A 15544-nucleotide genomic window follows, 5' to 3' on the forward strand; every position below is an offset into this window, starting at 1 on the left:
AAAGACACATTAAAGATTCATGTCTCAGTGTTACCTAAACTTTATGAGTTAAATGTCTCTTGTCTCTCGTGTCCGCTCTGCTCCTTCCTCTCTTTTTCTCTCGACTTGATGCACCAGGACGCGTGCCAAAGCTTGGTGCGTAATGGACACCGATCCATCATTTGTTCTCCTCCTTCCTCCTCCTCTCCGCCGTGTTCCCGACATGCTGGGATGTCTCGAGAGTCCAGAGAGAGGAGGAGAGAGAGAAAGAGTCAGATGACAATAAACCGTTTGAGTCACCATCTGAGGGGACGACACGCACGCCAACTCGTAAATGGATGGACACATGGACACATAGAGAGGGAGAAAGAGACACAGAGAGACAGACGGACGGAGACTGAGTGAAAAGGAGAGAGAGTTAGTGTCCTTTACGCACATTACGCACAGATCTTTGCCGTGAGTCTTGGCGCATCCAGTCGCCAGAGTTTGCAGGAGGACAGCAGAGGATTAAATGTCTATTTTTATCTAAATGTTTCATTTGGACTTCAAGTTTATTGCTTCTGTTTCTGCGTCTCTGCGGTTGCGTGTCTCCGCTTCGGCTGTTTGATACTAAATGCTGCGGTGCTGTTGCTCGGACCTCCCCGTGGTTTTGGAGCAGGTGTTTGTTTCACGGTAACAGTTTGCCTCTCGGTGCATCAGTAACTGTTTGGACAGGTTTCATCGTGTCTCCAGGCGGACATGTCGGGACAGAAACCGTCCTTGAGGAGTGGTGACTCCGCTCAGAGCCGTTTCCAGGTAGATGTGGTGACAGAAGCAGCACCTGCAGCACCTGCTGCGCCGGCCGCGGCTCCTGCCCCTGCCTCAGCCTCTACCGATGTATCCAAACAGCCGGAGGAGTCCAAAGGCCGCTTCAGGGTCGTGGGGTTCCTGGATCCAGGCGCACTGGGCAGCGCGATGGACATCGGACCCCCTCCTGATTTGTCCCACGAGCCGGACACTGCGAGGAGCGACTCGGTCAGCATCCATTCAACAGGCACAGGACACACGCACATCTCCGACTCCCACTCCAACACTTACTACATGAGGACCTTCGGACACAACACCATAGACGCGGTGCCCAACATCGACTTCTACCGGCAGACAGCTGCGCCTTTCGGGGAGAAGCTGACCAGACCGACGCTGTCGGAGCTGCACGATGAACTCGATAAAGTAATGACAGCAAACCCTGTTTACATTACATCCACCTCTGAAATCAATTCAGAGTTTACAGCAAAACTACATGTCCCAATAATATTATGGTTATTTTAGTTTAAGTGTTATTATTATAACTTAAGAACACTTCTTAAGTTAGTAAGATTACTTATTAGCAAAATGTACACAAGTGCATACAAAACCTTGGTCTTCATAGTAAGATACATTCCTATAAAGAATAACAGTTGTGATTAAAATCAAAATGAAAACAGTGTCTATTTGCACCTTTTGACTATTTGCATCTGGCGCCCTAGTTCAGCTGTAACAAGCCACAACAAAGCCTCATGGGAGGAGGTTGTGGTGGATTAACTGAATAAAACACAGGACTCTGACTGGGATTCAAGGCCCTGTGAAACTATATATTATATAATATATTACAAAACTACTTGGTGAGGTTTAGGAATAGGTCATGGTTGGTCTCTGCACACTGTCTATTTACACCCCAGGTGCAAATAACATTGTTGGCTACAGACACCTGGGTGTTTGTCTGTTCACCTTAAAGAAGTCAGTTTATTGCAGTACACAGACAGAAAACATTCCCTTCACTCCCATCTGACAGACCCTGAGTGGGCTCAGTGACATCACTGGAGGCATGACCCCAACACACACACACAGACACACACGCACAATGCTGCCTCTCATGACCCTGCAGGCATCCTCCTCTGATACAACTGCTGTAGGTAGCTGCAACATAGACATACATTGTACATTGATAGTGAACATAGTGAGTATTCTGACAGCAGGACGCTGGATGACATTTGAGCTCTCGTGACAATGACTTAACCAGCGGCATAGGAGTGTGTGTGTGTGGGGGCGGGACTGAGTATACAGGGCCCTCATGTGAGGAGGGCCCACAAAGATACTAGAATGAAAAGCCACAGATGCAGGTAGGGGCCCATAGAGAATGCCTGCAGCTCAGTTATAAGAGTGTGTGTCCCATGTATGAGGCTGTCAGCAGCTGCCAGTTCGACTCCCATCTTTCTCTCTACCCCCTTTCCTGTCATATCTTCAACTGTCCCGCTCAAATAAAGAAAAAAAGCCACCCTATATATGTTGTGAACTCATTCTGATAAGTAGCTCTTAATAGCCAACACATTTCTGTGTTGTCATTTTTGACAACAGACTGATTTATAAACTTCTCTTATCAGCTCTAGTACATTTCTCTATCACTCACCTGTCTGTTTCTTTGTCTTTTCTGTCTCTATTCCATCTCGGCTGTGATTGGTTGTCAGGAGCCCTTTGAGGATGGTCTGGCCAATGGAGAGGAGCCATCAGCAGCCGAGGAGGCCGCGGCCTTGGCTGCAAAGGAGGCGAAGGGAGGAACTGTCAAGTTTGGTTGGGTCAAAGGAGTCTTGGTTAGTGTTATTTACATGGAGAAATGTTAAAGGAGCATGTCACTGTTTCTTCTTGTTCAACGTAATCTGGTCAAATAAGTGTTATTAATCATGGAAAGGACCACATCCTGTTTCTCTGCTGTAGTTTTATTAATCTAATCCCTCTACGGATATATGGTGGTGCCCACAAAATTAACAGTGTGTCTGTGTGTGTGTGTGTGTGTGTGTGTGCTGCAGATCCGCTGCATGCTGAATATCTGGGGTGTGATGCTCTTCATCCGAATGTCCTGGATTGTCGGACAGGCTGGAATAGGTTGGTACAAATAAACCAAATTAGACTTTAGGAGAAGTGTGAGCTCAGGCTTTCTGCCTCCAAATCAGCCAATCAAATTGAAGTATTTCCAGAGAAGCTTTATCCCTTAAAGAAATAGAAAAATAATTAACTGTGACTGGGGATTACACCTGACTGTTCAAACATATGAAATAAGAATCATAAGATTACATAAATTAACAAGGTGAGTCATCTATTTTACTGTAACATTTCCAGATAACAGGTGAAGTAGTTCAACAGATTAGTTAGGAAGCCTCATTAAAATCATCTGTATCTGTAAACAGTTTTTTTGTTTTGTTTTTTTTTGTTTTCATTTGTTTACATGTAATAGCACTGACCATTGCAATCATTCTGATGGCCACATTGGTCACCACCATCACTGGTCTGTCCACCTCTGCTATAGCAACCAATGGCTTCGTACGAGGAGGTGAGACAGCAAGCTTTTATTTTGAAAAATGAATTCCTAAAGTGAACCAGTACCACATGACAAAACGATGATTGATACCAGGTGTCCCTGCTGTCCAGGTGGAGCGTACTACCTGATCTCCAGGAGCCTCGGGCCTGAGTTCGGAGGCTCCATTGGCCTCATCTTTGCCTTTGCCAACGCTGTGGCTGTGGCTATGTATGTTGTAGGCTTCGCAGAGACAGTCGTTGAGATGCTTAATGTGAGAAATACTTAAGTATTACTATTCAAACATCCATCTGTCTGTCTTTCATGCTCTGATTCTGATATTGCTCTTGTTCCTGCGTCAATTGTTGGTTGCAGGATGTTGATGCTCTGATGACTGATGAGCTAAATGACATTCGCATCGTCGGGACTCTGACTGTCATTCTGCTGCTGGGAATCTCTGTGGCTGGGATGGAGTGGGAAGCCAAGGTAAGCCTGTGAATCCACAATATCACTGAAAACAGAGGACACCCCAAATCTTCTCAATCATCTCAAACACTGAAACATGATGCTCATAGCAAATTGTTAAGGTCCTACAGTTGAAATTACAACACAAAAATTGCACTTCCTCCAATGGCCACCAGAGGTTGAATCCAAAAGGACCCTGATCAGTGATTCTTCACAGGTGTAAAGTAGCTCCTCAGATTCAAACACATCAGCAAATGCTCTTTCTGGTTATTTGATAATTTGATCTGAAAACACCAGAGTATCAGGATGTCCCTTACTTATACCCCCCTCCCCATTTCTTTCTTTCTCTGTCTCTCTGTCCACCAGGCTCAGATTGTCCTCCTGATCATCCTGCTAGCTGCGATTGCTAACTACTTCATTGGAAGCTTCATGCCAACAGAAAGCAAAGAACCCAAAGGATTCTTTGGTTACCACAGTCAGTCTGCACTCTATTGGGCTCATCCGATTTTTGGTCTATTCTGTAACAGTCAGAAGTGTTTGACTTTAAATTGTTTTGGCTCTCTCCTCCTACAGGTGCCATCTTCTTAGAGAACCTGGGTCCAGACTTCAGAGATGAAGAGACCTTCTTCTCAATGTTTGCCATATTCTTCCCTGCGGCCACTGGGATCCTAGCTGGAGCCAACATCTCCGGAGACCTCAGTGTAGAGTTTTACAATTTGCATGTTACAATAGTAGAATTATTGATACTCTTATCATGTGTGACTGATGATTGACAGAGAAAAAAACAGAGTAACAAATCATCAAAAAGTGAAAATCATCAAAATCTGACCATTATCTCATTATCTCTTCAGGACCCCCAGTCAGCGATTCCTAAAGGTACTCTGCTGGCCATCCTCATCACAGGAATCACCTATGTGGTTGTCGCCATCTCTGCAGGTAATATTATAATATTAATAATGTTATACAGCTCATCTCCTAAAATTCAGAGTCCTCTAGATTTGGTGTTGACGATAACTGTGTATTTATTGTGTCATGGTAAAGTGAGACACAACTTTAATGGTTTGATAATGGTCAGCTTTTTGATCAGCTGGTTGATTCAAACATATAATTTGTTCTTATTATGAGGAAACAAATATCCCCAAATATGGATTCATGCAGTGCTGTTGATGTATGTTTTCAGTTTATAAGAACAGACAGTTTCTATTTCAAGTTTCCAAATTAAATAATTAAAGTTTTCTTGACTTAAGTACTTAGTAATGCTTAAGGCAAACTATGCAGGTATACACTGGCATTAGAATGCAGTATGCAGGAAACCTGTCCACTGTTTTCACAGTAATGTCAGTGTGTGTTGATGTTCTCCTCCTGCAGGCTCCTGCGTCGTCAGGGATGCCACCGGTGACCTAAACGACACAGTGAGCGACACGGTGAACTGTACGGACGCCGCCTGCACGCTGGGCTACGACTTCTCCATCTGCAAGGAGGGAGGCTGTCAGTTTGGCCTAATGAACGACTTCCAGGTAACATGGAAGCTCACAATGACACACATTAGGCTCAGGTGTTGATTTTTCACTAAATCAAGCAGGGTGGGTCCATAATGCACAGTGTGGACTGTACTGGTTTGTGGTGGAGGCTACATATGACAGATTGGGGAATAAGTGCAACCTTTGCCTTCAGTTCCTCTTGCAAATATGTTTCATTAAACTGAGGCTTTGCTAAAAACTTTTATCATCTGACTGCTTGTGTTGACTTCTGACTGCTGAAGCTTAGTGATGGCCAGTGGTTGGTGATTAAATGTTATCAAGCTGATAGCACTGATGAGGAAATCTGCAATGTTTAGGTCTAGATTCCAAGTTATCTTGGACAATACTGGGAAGATCTTATGTTTTTAAATAAATATTTTGATAAATTCATATAGTATGACAATGTGGTAGTAATTTGAGGCATTTTTGCCTTTACTGATAGAGGCATAAAGCATAAGGGGAGAGATGGAGCGACTTATTAGTTGTGAATTATGCTTTTGGTTACAGTAAAAGGTTTGCTTTTTTGGTAACCATTAGACCACCAGGAAGCCCTGAAACTATTGATATTGATACTTTCTGGAGATATTACCACAAAAGAAGTTTCTGTAAATTGAAAATTTGAATTTATCATTTGTAGTTTGAGCATGTTGAGTTATCAGACATTTATTGGTTATTTCACTCAAAACACTCAGACGAGCTCAGGAATTTGTGTTACATAAAGGCCGAGACACAGTGTGACGTGCATCAAAGCACCCACAGCTATTGTTTTCTGCGGAAGCCCACACACCGACCATGATGCAGTGTCAGGATACGACACTGTCCTGTTCTTTGTCATCGACACACATCAACAAAAGCAGGAATTTCATCACATTCACTCCCTGAATTAACAAATTCAGTCGATTTACATTGACAACATTTTGCTATAAGTGTTGCTTGATGCTATGTTATAAACTCCGATTCCAAAAAAATCTGAATTTGGTGCCTGCAACACGTTCCCAAAAAGTTTTCTTTTAAAAACACAGTAAGCATTTTGGAACTGAGGACACTAATTACTGAAGTTTTAGAAGCCAAATTCTCTCCCATTCTCACGTCATACACGACTCTAAAGTCTCCAAGAATATTTGGTTTCATCACAATATTGATGTTATACTGATGGAACATAAAGTAGCTCTGCTCACTGGGTGTAAATTTCTGCATCAACAGACTTCTTGTCTAATTAAAAAAGCACTTTCACATTCCGCTGTGGTCGTTTAACACGAGAATCGTGTCAGACTGCTGCTGTGATCCTGTTTTTCTGCATGTGGTCATAGATGCCTGCACTGTCTGCGTGTGTGCGTGTGTGTGTGTGTGTGTGTGTGTGTGTGTGTGTGTGTGTGTGTGTGTGTGTGTAGGTGGATGCTGTCAATGCTCTCATTCAGCTCCAACCAGCTCCAACCTTGTGACTCAAGACAACAGTCACTATTATCACTGCTGTACTTTGTTTTGGAACACACACGCACACACACACGCACACGCACACACACACACACACACACACACACACACACACACACACACGCGCACGCACAGACACACACAGCTCACTGACACTGATATCGCTGACATGGTCCTCAGTCTTGTGCACGACTACAGACAGAAACACTTGCTCTTGTTTCATTCATTATGTTCTGCTCTGTAAACTGTGCATCACTAAAATCTGTCGAACAGAAAAGCAGATGTGAATAAATCCAACATCTGTGCATGTTTCTCGTTCTTTTACATGCTAACAGATGTCACATAATATTGGTAGGTATTTATGATGTTTGAGATCCACTGCATTCTCTTCAAGCTGGGTACAATTAACACGACTTTAGACTTTGAAATTGCATGCAGGTGATACGTCCATCATTTCCATTAAAAGAAATGTCAGGTGACGTGTTACAAAAACCACAGGACTTTCACCCAGCAGACCAGGGTTTGAGTCGTGAGTGAAACCAAAAGTCAATGTTATTCAAAGTTACATGTGTGACATCTTACGTAACACAACATACTTTGTTTAACCCAAACCGTGATCTTTAACCACATTTAGTGTTCTTACCAAGATGACAAAGGTCACCTGCCTGTGCATGACAACAAAATGTTACCTGACTTGGAATCTGCTCGCCACAGAAGTTAATGGGAAGGATTGATGAATCACCTGCACACAAAATTGGACACTGGTGCATGCACTACATACAGTTTCAAAGTGTAAAGTCATGTTATTTTTACGCATTGAATAGACTGTCTTCTGTCCTTCACTTCAGTCAGTAATACAAATATTGATGAATTTCATATTTAGTTTGTTTAGGAACCTTTTTCTGGGCTGCAGCACTGAGTTAGCTGTTAACTCAAAAAATCCTCTCAGCACAGTGCTGCTTACACTGCTGCTAAACGTAGCACACACAGCCGCTTCAGACCACACGACTTTCAAATACTCAGAATTTGGAAAAAGCTGCAAGTAGAGTGAAGGACAGATATATTTTGCCCGTCACTATGGGACAGATTAAGAAAAATTAGAAAAGTGCTGATTATAGCATCAAATAAACAGGGAGTGGGATGCTGTGTTTTGAACTTGAACTTGAAGTTCTTGTTCCTGCAGTCTGGATAAGATATTTCATGGCTCCATGTGGTTGAACTGCCAGACCTGTTGCTTTGCTTTTGCAAAGGATTAGCAGTAGGATAAAAAAATAAAAAATAAAAAAATAAAAGTCTGGACCACCGACCACACACTAGTGATAGATGATTAATCAGTAGGCTGATTAATCAGACCGATTATCAGGCATTTCGAGATAATCTGCACTCATCAGGCTAATAACAAAAGATGTCTGCAGACATATCTGCAGACAGCCTTCTCAGTGTGGCTGCTATGGAACCATGTGCTGAGGTGGTGAAAAAGTTTGACTTGATCCCTGTACTATAACTGCCATGCATCCTGCTGTAAAAGTTTGCCTAAATATCTGTACCACTGTCTTTTCTTAATGTTAAGATGTTTCTTCCACCACAAAATGACAGTAAATCTAACATAAAAATGTTACTTGCTTGTGTTAAATATGTATTATGTTATAATGTATAGAACAATGCAATTGAATGACATACTGTACTTCACTCTCCCTTCAATAGTCAGTGTTCTCAAATCAGTGGCATAACCCAATGTATTTTTCTATTTCATTAATTATTAAAAAAAATCCACTTAAAACAGCATATTACCAGCTAAGATAACCATGTAGATTAGACTGTAATGTGCATGAAATAAGAACATTTACAAGAACATGACATTTCTTTGTTTTGATATTAGCATAATATATCAGCCATCAGCTGAGCTTCTTTATAAATATTAGTATTGACCACTGAAAACTTGACCCAGCCAAAATCCCATAACCTCCTGTTTGGCAGGATGACTTCACAGCTCTACTCACTAAACGAGCTACTTCAGTCATGTGACTTATTTGCAAACCTTGAAACTGTTTTTTTTTGTAACAGGAACCTAAAAGTGTGTGTGTGTATTTGTTGCCCAGGTGATGAGTCTGGTGTCGGGTTTCGGTCCTCTGATCTCTGCTGGGATCTTTTCAGCCACTCTGTCCTCGGCTCTGGCCTCACTGGTCAGCGCGCCAAAAGTCTTCCAGGTCAGAAATCAACTATTTTATTTTATTTTATTTTATTTTATTTTATGAAGTTGAAAACACTGGAAAAAAATCCAATCGATCCATCCAGGCCTGAGCCTGATCCATCTCCAGACATCAATGTTTTAATGTCAACTTTCCCTCTGAACAACTTGACAAATGAAGCGACTGAATGAATGAAAGTTGCTGTGATTGCAGGCCCTGTGTAAGGACAACATCTATCCAGGGCTGGGTGTGTTTGCAAAAGGATACGGGAAGAACAACGAGCCTCTCCGTGGTTACGTCCTGACCTTCTGCATCGGCCTCGCCTTCATCCTCATAGGTAGGCTGCTGTATGTTGCTGCTCCATCCAAACACAAACTTTTTTTTTTAAAGTTGAATACTGAACCCCTCTATTGCTGTCTGTTAGCGGAGTTGAACATCATCGCTCCCATCATCTCCAACTTCTTCCTGGCCTCGTATGCTCTCATTAACTTCTCTGTCTTCCACGCCTCCCTGGCCAACTCTCCAGGTAAACTCTGAAAACTGACCTTTGACTAGAGTCGCACTTTGACTAATTTCAGTCTTGGTATGATGAGATTTACTTGTGACTTGCTTTGAACTGGTCTCTGAAAAGGTCTTTTACTTAAAGGTGAAACTGGAAATGGGAATTTGTTAGGTTCAGGCTTCAGGGGTGCCACAAAAAATGGACTTTTCATCTAATTCATCATTCTTATAATAGACGGAGTTTTGTGACTATCTCAAGAACTGTCCTGAAACAGTGCTGTGTTTCTCACGACAGGGTGGCGCCCCAGCTTCAAGTACTACAACATGTGGGTGTCTCTTGCTGGGGCAATCCTGTGCTGTGTGGTCATGTTTGTCATCAACTGGTGGGCAGCTCTGGTCACTCTGCTCATCGTCCTCGCGCTCTACATCTACGTCAGCTACAAGAAACCTGGTTAGAAAAAACGCTTTGGGTTGGGTTGCTTGGTGTGTCTTGTCGTTTTGATGACCGGCTCAGTCCAAGTCACCAACAGAAAGCTTCAGAATTTGACCACTTGGGAATGCAACTCAACTCACTTATCTTTATCCAGAATTGCTTACCCCGTCTTTAATCATTTCAGTCAACTTATATTCACATATCTAGACTAATCTAACTGATGTTTGTGCTGTTTCCTGCAGATGTGAACTGGGGTTCATCCACTCAGGCTCTGATCTACAACCAGGCTCTGACTCACTGTCTAAACCTCACAGGAGTCGAGGACCACGTTAAAAACTTCAGGTCAGCTCGCAGGCTTTAGATAAAAGCATCCCATCAGAAGGAGACAACCTTGAAACTGAAAGGGTTTTGTGTTAAAATATAGCAGCTAAAATTCCTCAGTAAACCACAGCTTTTCCATGTGTTGGATCAACTTTTTATTACAGTTTCACCAGAGTTTGAGTTTGATGTTTAAGTGTCTCAGTGATTGAATTCCACATTTACAGGCCGCAGTGTTTGGTGCTGGCTGGATATCCAAACTCTCGTCCTGCTCTGGTTCAGCTGGTTCATTCTTTCACCAAGAACGTCGGCCTCATGGTCTGCGGTCACGTCAGGACTGTACGTAAAGATGAACTGCTTTATGAAACATCTCACCCTGATCTTCAGTCTGTGCCATTCAGTATATTCTTAAGATCACTGAAACATTTTCTGCCATTGAAATCAACCGGAGCTTGACAGAAATCCTGACCGTCGTCTTCTGATATCATCACCCGTACCTTTCTTCTGTTCAGGTGTCCCGACGGCCAAACTTTAAAGAGTTGTCCCAGGATCGTGCCCGCTGTCAGCGCTGGCTCAATAAAAAACGCATAAAGGCCTTTTACACCACTGTTTTCTCTGACAACCTGAGACATGGGACACAATTTCTCCTGCAGGTATGAATACCTGGCTCATACAGCCCATCTGACTTTATTTTATACCAAACCTTCCTCTTTAAAGTAACATATAACTCAAATTATTATAACAGAGGTAATATCCTACAGATGCAGTGTGCAGAGGTTTGTCATGTGTCTGTTCTCTGATCTTCAGGCGGTCGGTTTGGGTCGTCTGAAGCCCAACACCTTGGTTATGGGCTACAAGAACAACTGGAGTGATGGAGACATGAGAGACGTGGAAATTTACATCAACATTATACAGTAAGAACTGATGTGTATTTTAAAAAGAGCTCCTGACATTTCACAGTGTTACTTTTATTTAACTGGAGTTCAGGATTTATGCCATGTTTGTAAGGAAACACAATTTACTTTCATTTTTAATTTGGAAGTACTGGCAGTAGCACTTTATTTGAAGGAGATGCACATGACTGACAACTACTGACAACCCCAACTATATATAAATGTTAGGGTAGGGGTTAGGGCATGGACACAGGAAGTAAAAAAACAGGCATAATAAAAACCATCATGTAAGCTTCCAACGACTTTCTCCTTTTTACTGGCATTTAGAGAATTTTGAGTTTAGAGTGTCTATCTGAATCTCAGCACTCAGGAGGATAAATTTGCATTCTGTCTATAGAGCGGATTCCATGTACAGGACAGTGAAGATTTGGGTTGAGTTATCTTGTTTATGTTCCAGTGACGCCTTTGACTTGCAATTTGGAGTTGCAATCCTTCGACTGCAGGATGGACTGGACATTTCTCACATCCCCGGACAAGGTACATTCTGTCTTTTTTCTGTATATCTGTCTATCTACCTGCTGCAATGCACTGCATCCATCTACATCTCCCTGTTTGTTCCCACAGATGAGCTGCTGTCTTCACAGGAGAAGCCGCCAGTCAACAGTAAGGACGTGGTGATCTCTGTCAGTCTGCCTAAAGACTCCGACTCTGACTCCTGTCCTTCAAAAACCACCAGCAACCAGAGCAGCCCGCTCATTGTGAGAGGTAGTGATCCTGGCACAGGCAAACATGAACACTCCTCTGCTCCTTAGCCTTCACATATTCTGTGTTACTTTTCAATAATGGCACATTTTCCTGGCTTCTCCTTGTCTTTATCCCTACCAGAAGTAGGTCCAGCATGTGTTTAGCCTAGCTTTGCACAAACACTTGAAAGAGAGGGAAACTGCTAGCTAGCTAGATTAAAATTGCTGTGAATCAGGCAGCTTTGGGGTTGTTGGGCGTTGTATTTTTATCTTCTCGGTTGATCTCTGTCCTTGACTGACTCACTTTAAAAGACCGAGAACAAGAGGATTTTTCAATGTCAAACTATTTCTTAAACTTCACTCGTCTGTTACAGAGACCAAATCTCCTCTGAGTCTGACTGACCAGCGTCTGTTGGAGAGCAGCCAGCAGTTTAAGAAGAAACAGGGCAAAGGAACCATAGATGTCTGGTGGCTGTTTGATGATGGAGGTCAGTTTTTGTATCTAGTATGATGAAGAAGCTGAACACCAAACCAGTGGTTCTGAAACTGTGGGGCAGCCCTCCTTGGGGTGTCACAGGGCCACTGCAGGGGGTTGTAGATGACCAAAAAAAGAAAAAAAAAAAGAAAAAAAAAGCTAAATTAAGTTGTTGTTATGTTGAGTAATATAGGCAAGTATCCTGATGCTATTGTGCTGACATTTATTTCATGAAAATTCAACTTTGATCCCATTTTTATTAGTTACTTCCAAAGTAATTGTTATTGATTGGTAAAAAATTGTGGGTAGGAATTCTTATGCTGTGTGAAGAGCAACGTCAACAACAGAAAAAGAAGAGAGGATCCAGACTGAGCACTAATGTTCATCAGTAAAGTGTATTTTTGTGTTTGCAGGTCTGACTTTGCTGATTCCCTTCCTGCTGACCAACAGGAGCAAGTGGGGCGACTGCAGGATCCGTGTCTTCATAGGCGGGAAGATCAACCGCATCGACCACGACCGCCGAGCGTGAGTGATACAAGCTGTGATCTTACTTATTCTATTAAAATCACAGGTGGAAGAAAACAAGTGTTTCTGCTCGACTGTTTTTCACCACGACTATCCTGCGCATTTTTACTGTCTACATACTGTAAGTTCAATATGGTGTGTGTGTGTGTGTGTGTGTGTGTGTGTGTCACCTCAGGATGGCCACGCTGCTCAGCAGGTTCAGGATCGACTTCTCGGACATCAACGTCCTCGGAGACATCAACACCAAACCCAAGAAACACAAGTATGACCTCAGATGGAGTCTTCCTCAGCTCCTTTATCATGACAGATTTTTATTCAGTGACTTGACATGATGATGCAAGCGTTACAAAATAAGATCAATGAAGAGGATATTTAAAGGACAACAAGTAACTCTGAACTTTTATTGTTCCCAAGGGGAAAATATGGCCATAAAACATATAATTTTAACCAAATTCTGATTTACCAAACAGGAACCAGGGATAATAATATAAAACATTTTTTACAGTACAAAGAAAAAAACAAGAGGAAAAATATAAAAAGTACGCCTTAAAAAATGTTTTCTAGGATTATAATATCTTTCAAATTATTCAGATGTTAGAAAAATATGGGAATTTTGAAAATGTATTGACGATGTGTTGTTCTCCATCCATTTTACAGTCATTCTTGGTAAAAAAAATCCTACACATAGAGTCTTTAAAATAAAGGGGCATAGAGTCACTGTAGGGGGAGTCAAGGGTGATCAGGGGAGAAATATAGTGTGAAGAAAAAGTTTGGGAACCACTGGATAAGTTGGCTTTAAAATGGTTTGGAAATGTTGAAAAATAAATAATTAAATAAGGGCTCATTAAGACTGGAGTTGTTGCAGCTGAGTTGTTAAAACTGATAACCCTGCGGTAATACAGTCTCTGTGTGGGTTTGCAGCAAACTGACCTTTAAGGAGCTGATCGAGCCGTACAGGCTGAAGGAGGACGACATGGAGCAGGAGGCTGCAGAGAGGCTGAAGGCTCAGGAACCCTGGAGGATCACGGACAACGAACTGGAGCTCTACAAGGCCAAGGTCCACCCACATACTGCATGCATGCATTAACCAATCTGACCAGTCACACTGGCGCTTTAGAGCTGTTTAAGAGAAAGTTAATGTGAAAATATTGTGTGCGACTTTCAGACCAACCGTCAGATCAGACTGAACGAGCTGCTGAAGGAGCACTCCAGCACGGCGAAACTCATCGTCTTGTAAGAACTTCAGATTTTTGTTTGAGTAGAGTTTGTCCTCTTTGTTACTAAAGCCAGATTCCACCTTTAACATCATAAGGAATATTATTAAGTATTATCAGGAAAATGTACTTAAGTATTAAAAGTAAAAGTACTCAATGCAGAAAAATGTTCCCTGTGACTGCCACAGTACACTATTATACATGATATATCATCCTCTTTCATCCTCTCCTCAGTATTGATATAAATCTGTGTGTCTCTGTGTCTCTGTGTGTAGGAGTATGCCCTTGGCCAGGAAGGGCACGGTGTCGAGCGCCCTCTACATGTGCTGGCTGGAAACTCTGTCCAAAGACCTACCACCTCTGCTGCTGGTCCGAGGAAACCAACAGAGTGTCCTCACCTTCTACTCCTAACACACACACACACACACACACACACACACACACACACACACACACACACACACACACAAACGTACAGTATTCGCACATATTTATTACAGTATTACACTGCCTACAGCTGTACGGGAGCAGAAACAGTATTATCATACTTAAAGGTTTGAGTCACATTTCTGAAACTCTCCTGCTGTAAAAATAAAAATAAAAAAAAATCTAATTTCATGTTTCCATTCAGCTTAATTTTAGTAAATTTTGGTCGATTCTTATTAACAAATTAATCAACCCAATCAGCATTTAGACAGCTGTTTCTTTTACCTTCAGCAATAACAGATTATATATTCTATTGCATCTGTGTTTTAAGTGAATGAGGGTAACTACAGTAAATATTAACTTTTTTTATCCAACTTTATTTATTTATATTGATAAAATCATGATTTCAGAATGTGTGCTGGTATTCAGGTGACTTGTTTTTTTCACTGGGTTTAAAATGGCAAGACACTGTATCTCCTGTAACATTATTTTGTACATCATTTTATTAAAATATTAACCAAACCACGCGTTTCTGTCAAATATGTTTCCAGTCTGCTATTTAGAAGTATGAAACTTTTCACAGCGGCCATAGTGACATGAGATATTAAAGTGAGGTGTTACCAGTGATACTACATGATACATTCAGATCAAACTGAGCCAGGCAGCTGCTGCTATTGTACATATTTGCTCACTGGAAAGGTTCTGCTACACTAAATGGAAGAGGACCTTAATTGGTATCAAGCCTGTGTTTACTATACTATTTCATATCAATATGACTGCTGCAAAAAAGGTCAGCTGTGAATCGTTTTAGCTTTTTTCTGGACCCCAAAATGTTCTGGCTTATATAATTGAAAAAGTAAATCATTGAATGCCAAATTGCAAGTTTGATTTACAAGGACAGTTGGAAAATTATTATTTCCCAGTAAGTAAAAATCTATGTGAATAAAATCTGGATTTATGAGTGTTTAACGAATGCAACAGTTAGACTTTAATTAGGATTAAAAAGGATGTGTGGGCCATCCTATATTATAGGCCTATCTTAAAATTCAGCTCACCCTAAAATCCCATTTTTTCCTCTGGTCTGAGTTTCAGAGTGTTGGAGATATCAGCCATAGAGATTTC

The 15544-nt window shown here is 41.7% G+C and overlaps 1 protein-coding gene across 1 annotated transcript; it reads left to right on the plus strand.

Moving 5' to 3' along the window:
- The first annotated feature begins 331 nt into the window (after positions 1-331).
- On the plus strand, positions 332-14938 carry slc12a2l (solute carrier family 12 member 2-like). The gene is made up of 26 exons (XM_084728178.1): positions 332-1188; positions 2463-2585; positions 2802-2877; positions 3227-3322; positions 3421-3560; positions 3662-3772; positions 4118-4226; positions 4325-4452; positions 4603-4687; positions 5120-5268; positions 8805-8912; positions 9108-9231; positions 9319-9420; positions 9691-9846; positions 10071-10170; positions 10374-10485; positions 10659-10799; positions 10954-11060; positions 11497-11576; positions 11664-11804; positions 12157-12270; positions 12671-12782; positions 12958-13044; positions 13704-13839; positions 13948-14015; positions 14272-14938. The coding sequence occupies exons 1-26, from the start codon at positions 718-720 to the stop codon at positions 14405-14407; spliced, it is 3312 nt and encodes a 1103-aa protein (XP_084584304.1). The 5' UTR covers positions 332-717; the 3' UTR covers positions 14408-14938.
- The last annotated feature ends 606 nt before the right edge of the window (positions 14939-15544 follow it).

This window comes from Lutjanus erythropterus, chromosome 10, assembly GCF_056507025.1.
Source record: "Lutjanus erythropterus isolate fLutEry1 chromosome 10, fLutEry1.hap2, whole genome shotgun sequence".
NCBI classification, from domain to species: Eukaryota; Metazoa; Chordata; class Actinopteri; order Lutjaniformes; family Lutjanidae; genus Lutjanus; species Lutjanus erythropterus.

Coding starts and splice junctions, on each gene's coding strand:
- slc12a2l (XM_084728178.1), top strand. CDS start 718: ATGTCGGGACAGAAACCGTCCTTGAGGAGTGGTGACTCCGCTCAGAGC. Junction 1,189..2,462: donor TGCACGATGAACTCGATAAA/GTAATGACAGCA, acceptor ATTGGTTGTCAG/GAGCCCTTTGAGGATGGTCT. Junction 11,577..11,663: donor TTCTCACATCCCCGGACAAG/GTACATTCTGTC, acceptor TTGTTCCCACAG/ATGAGCTGCTGTCTTCACAG.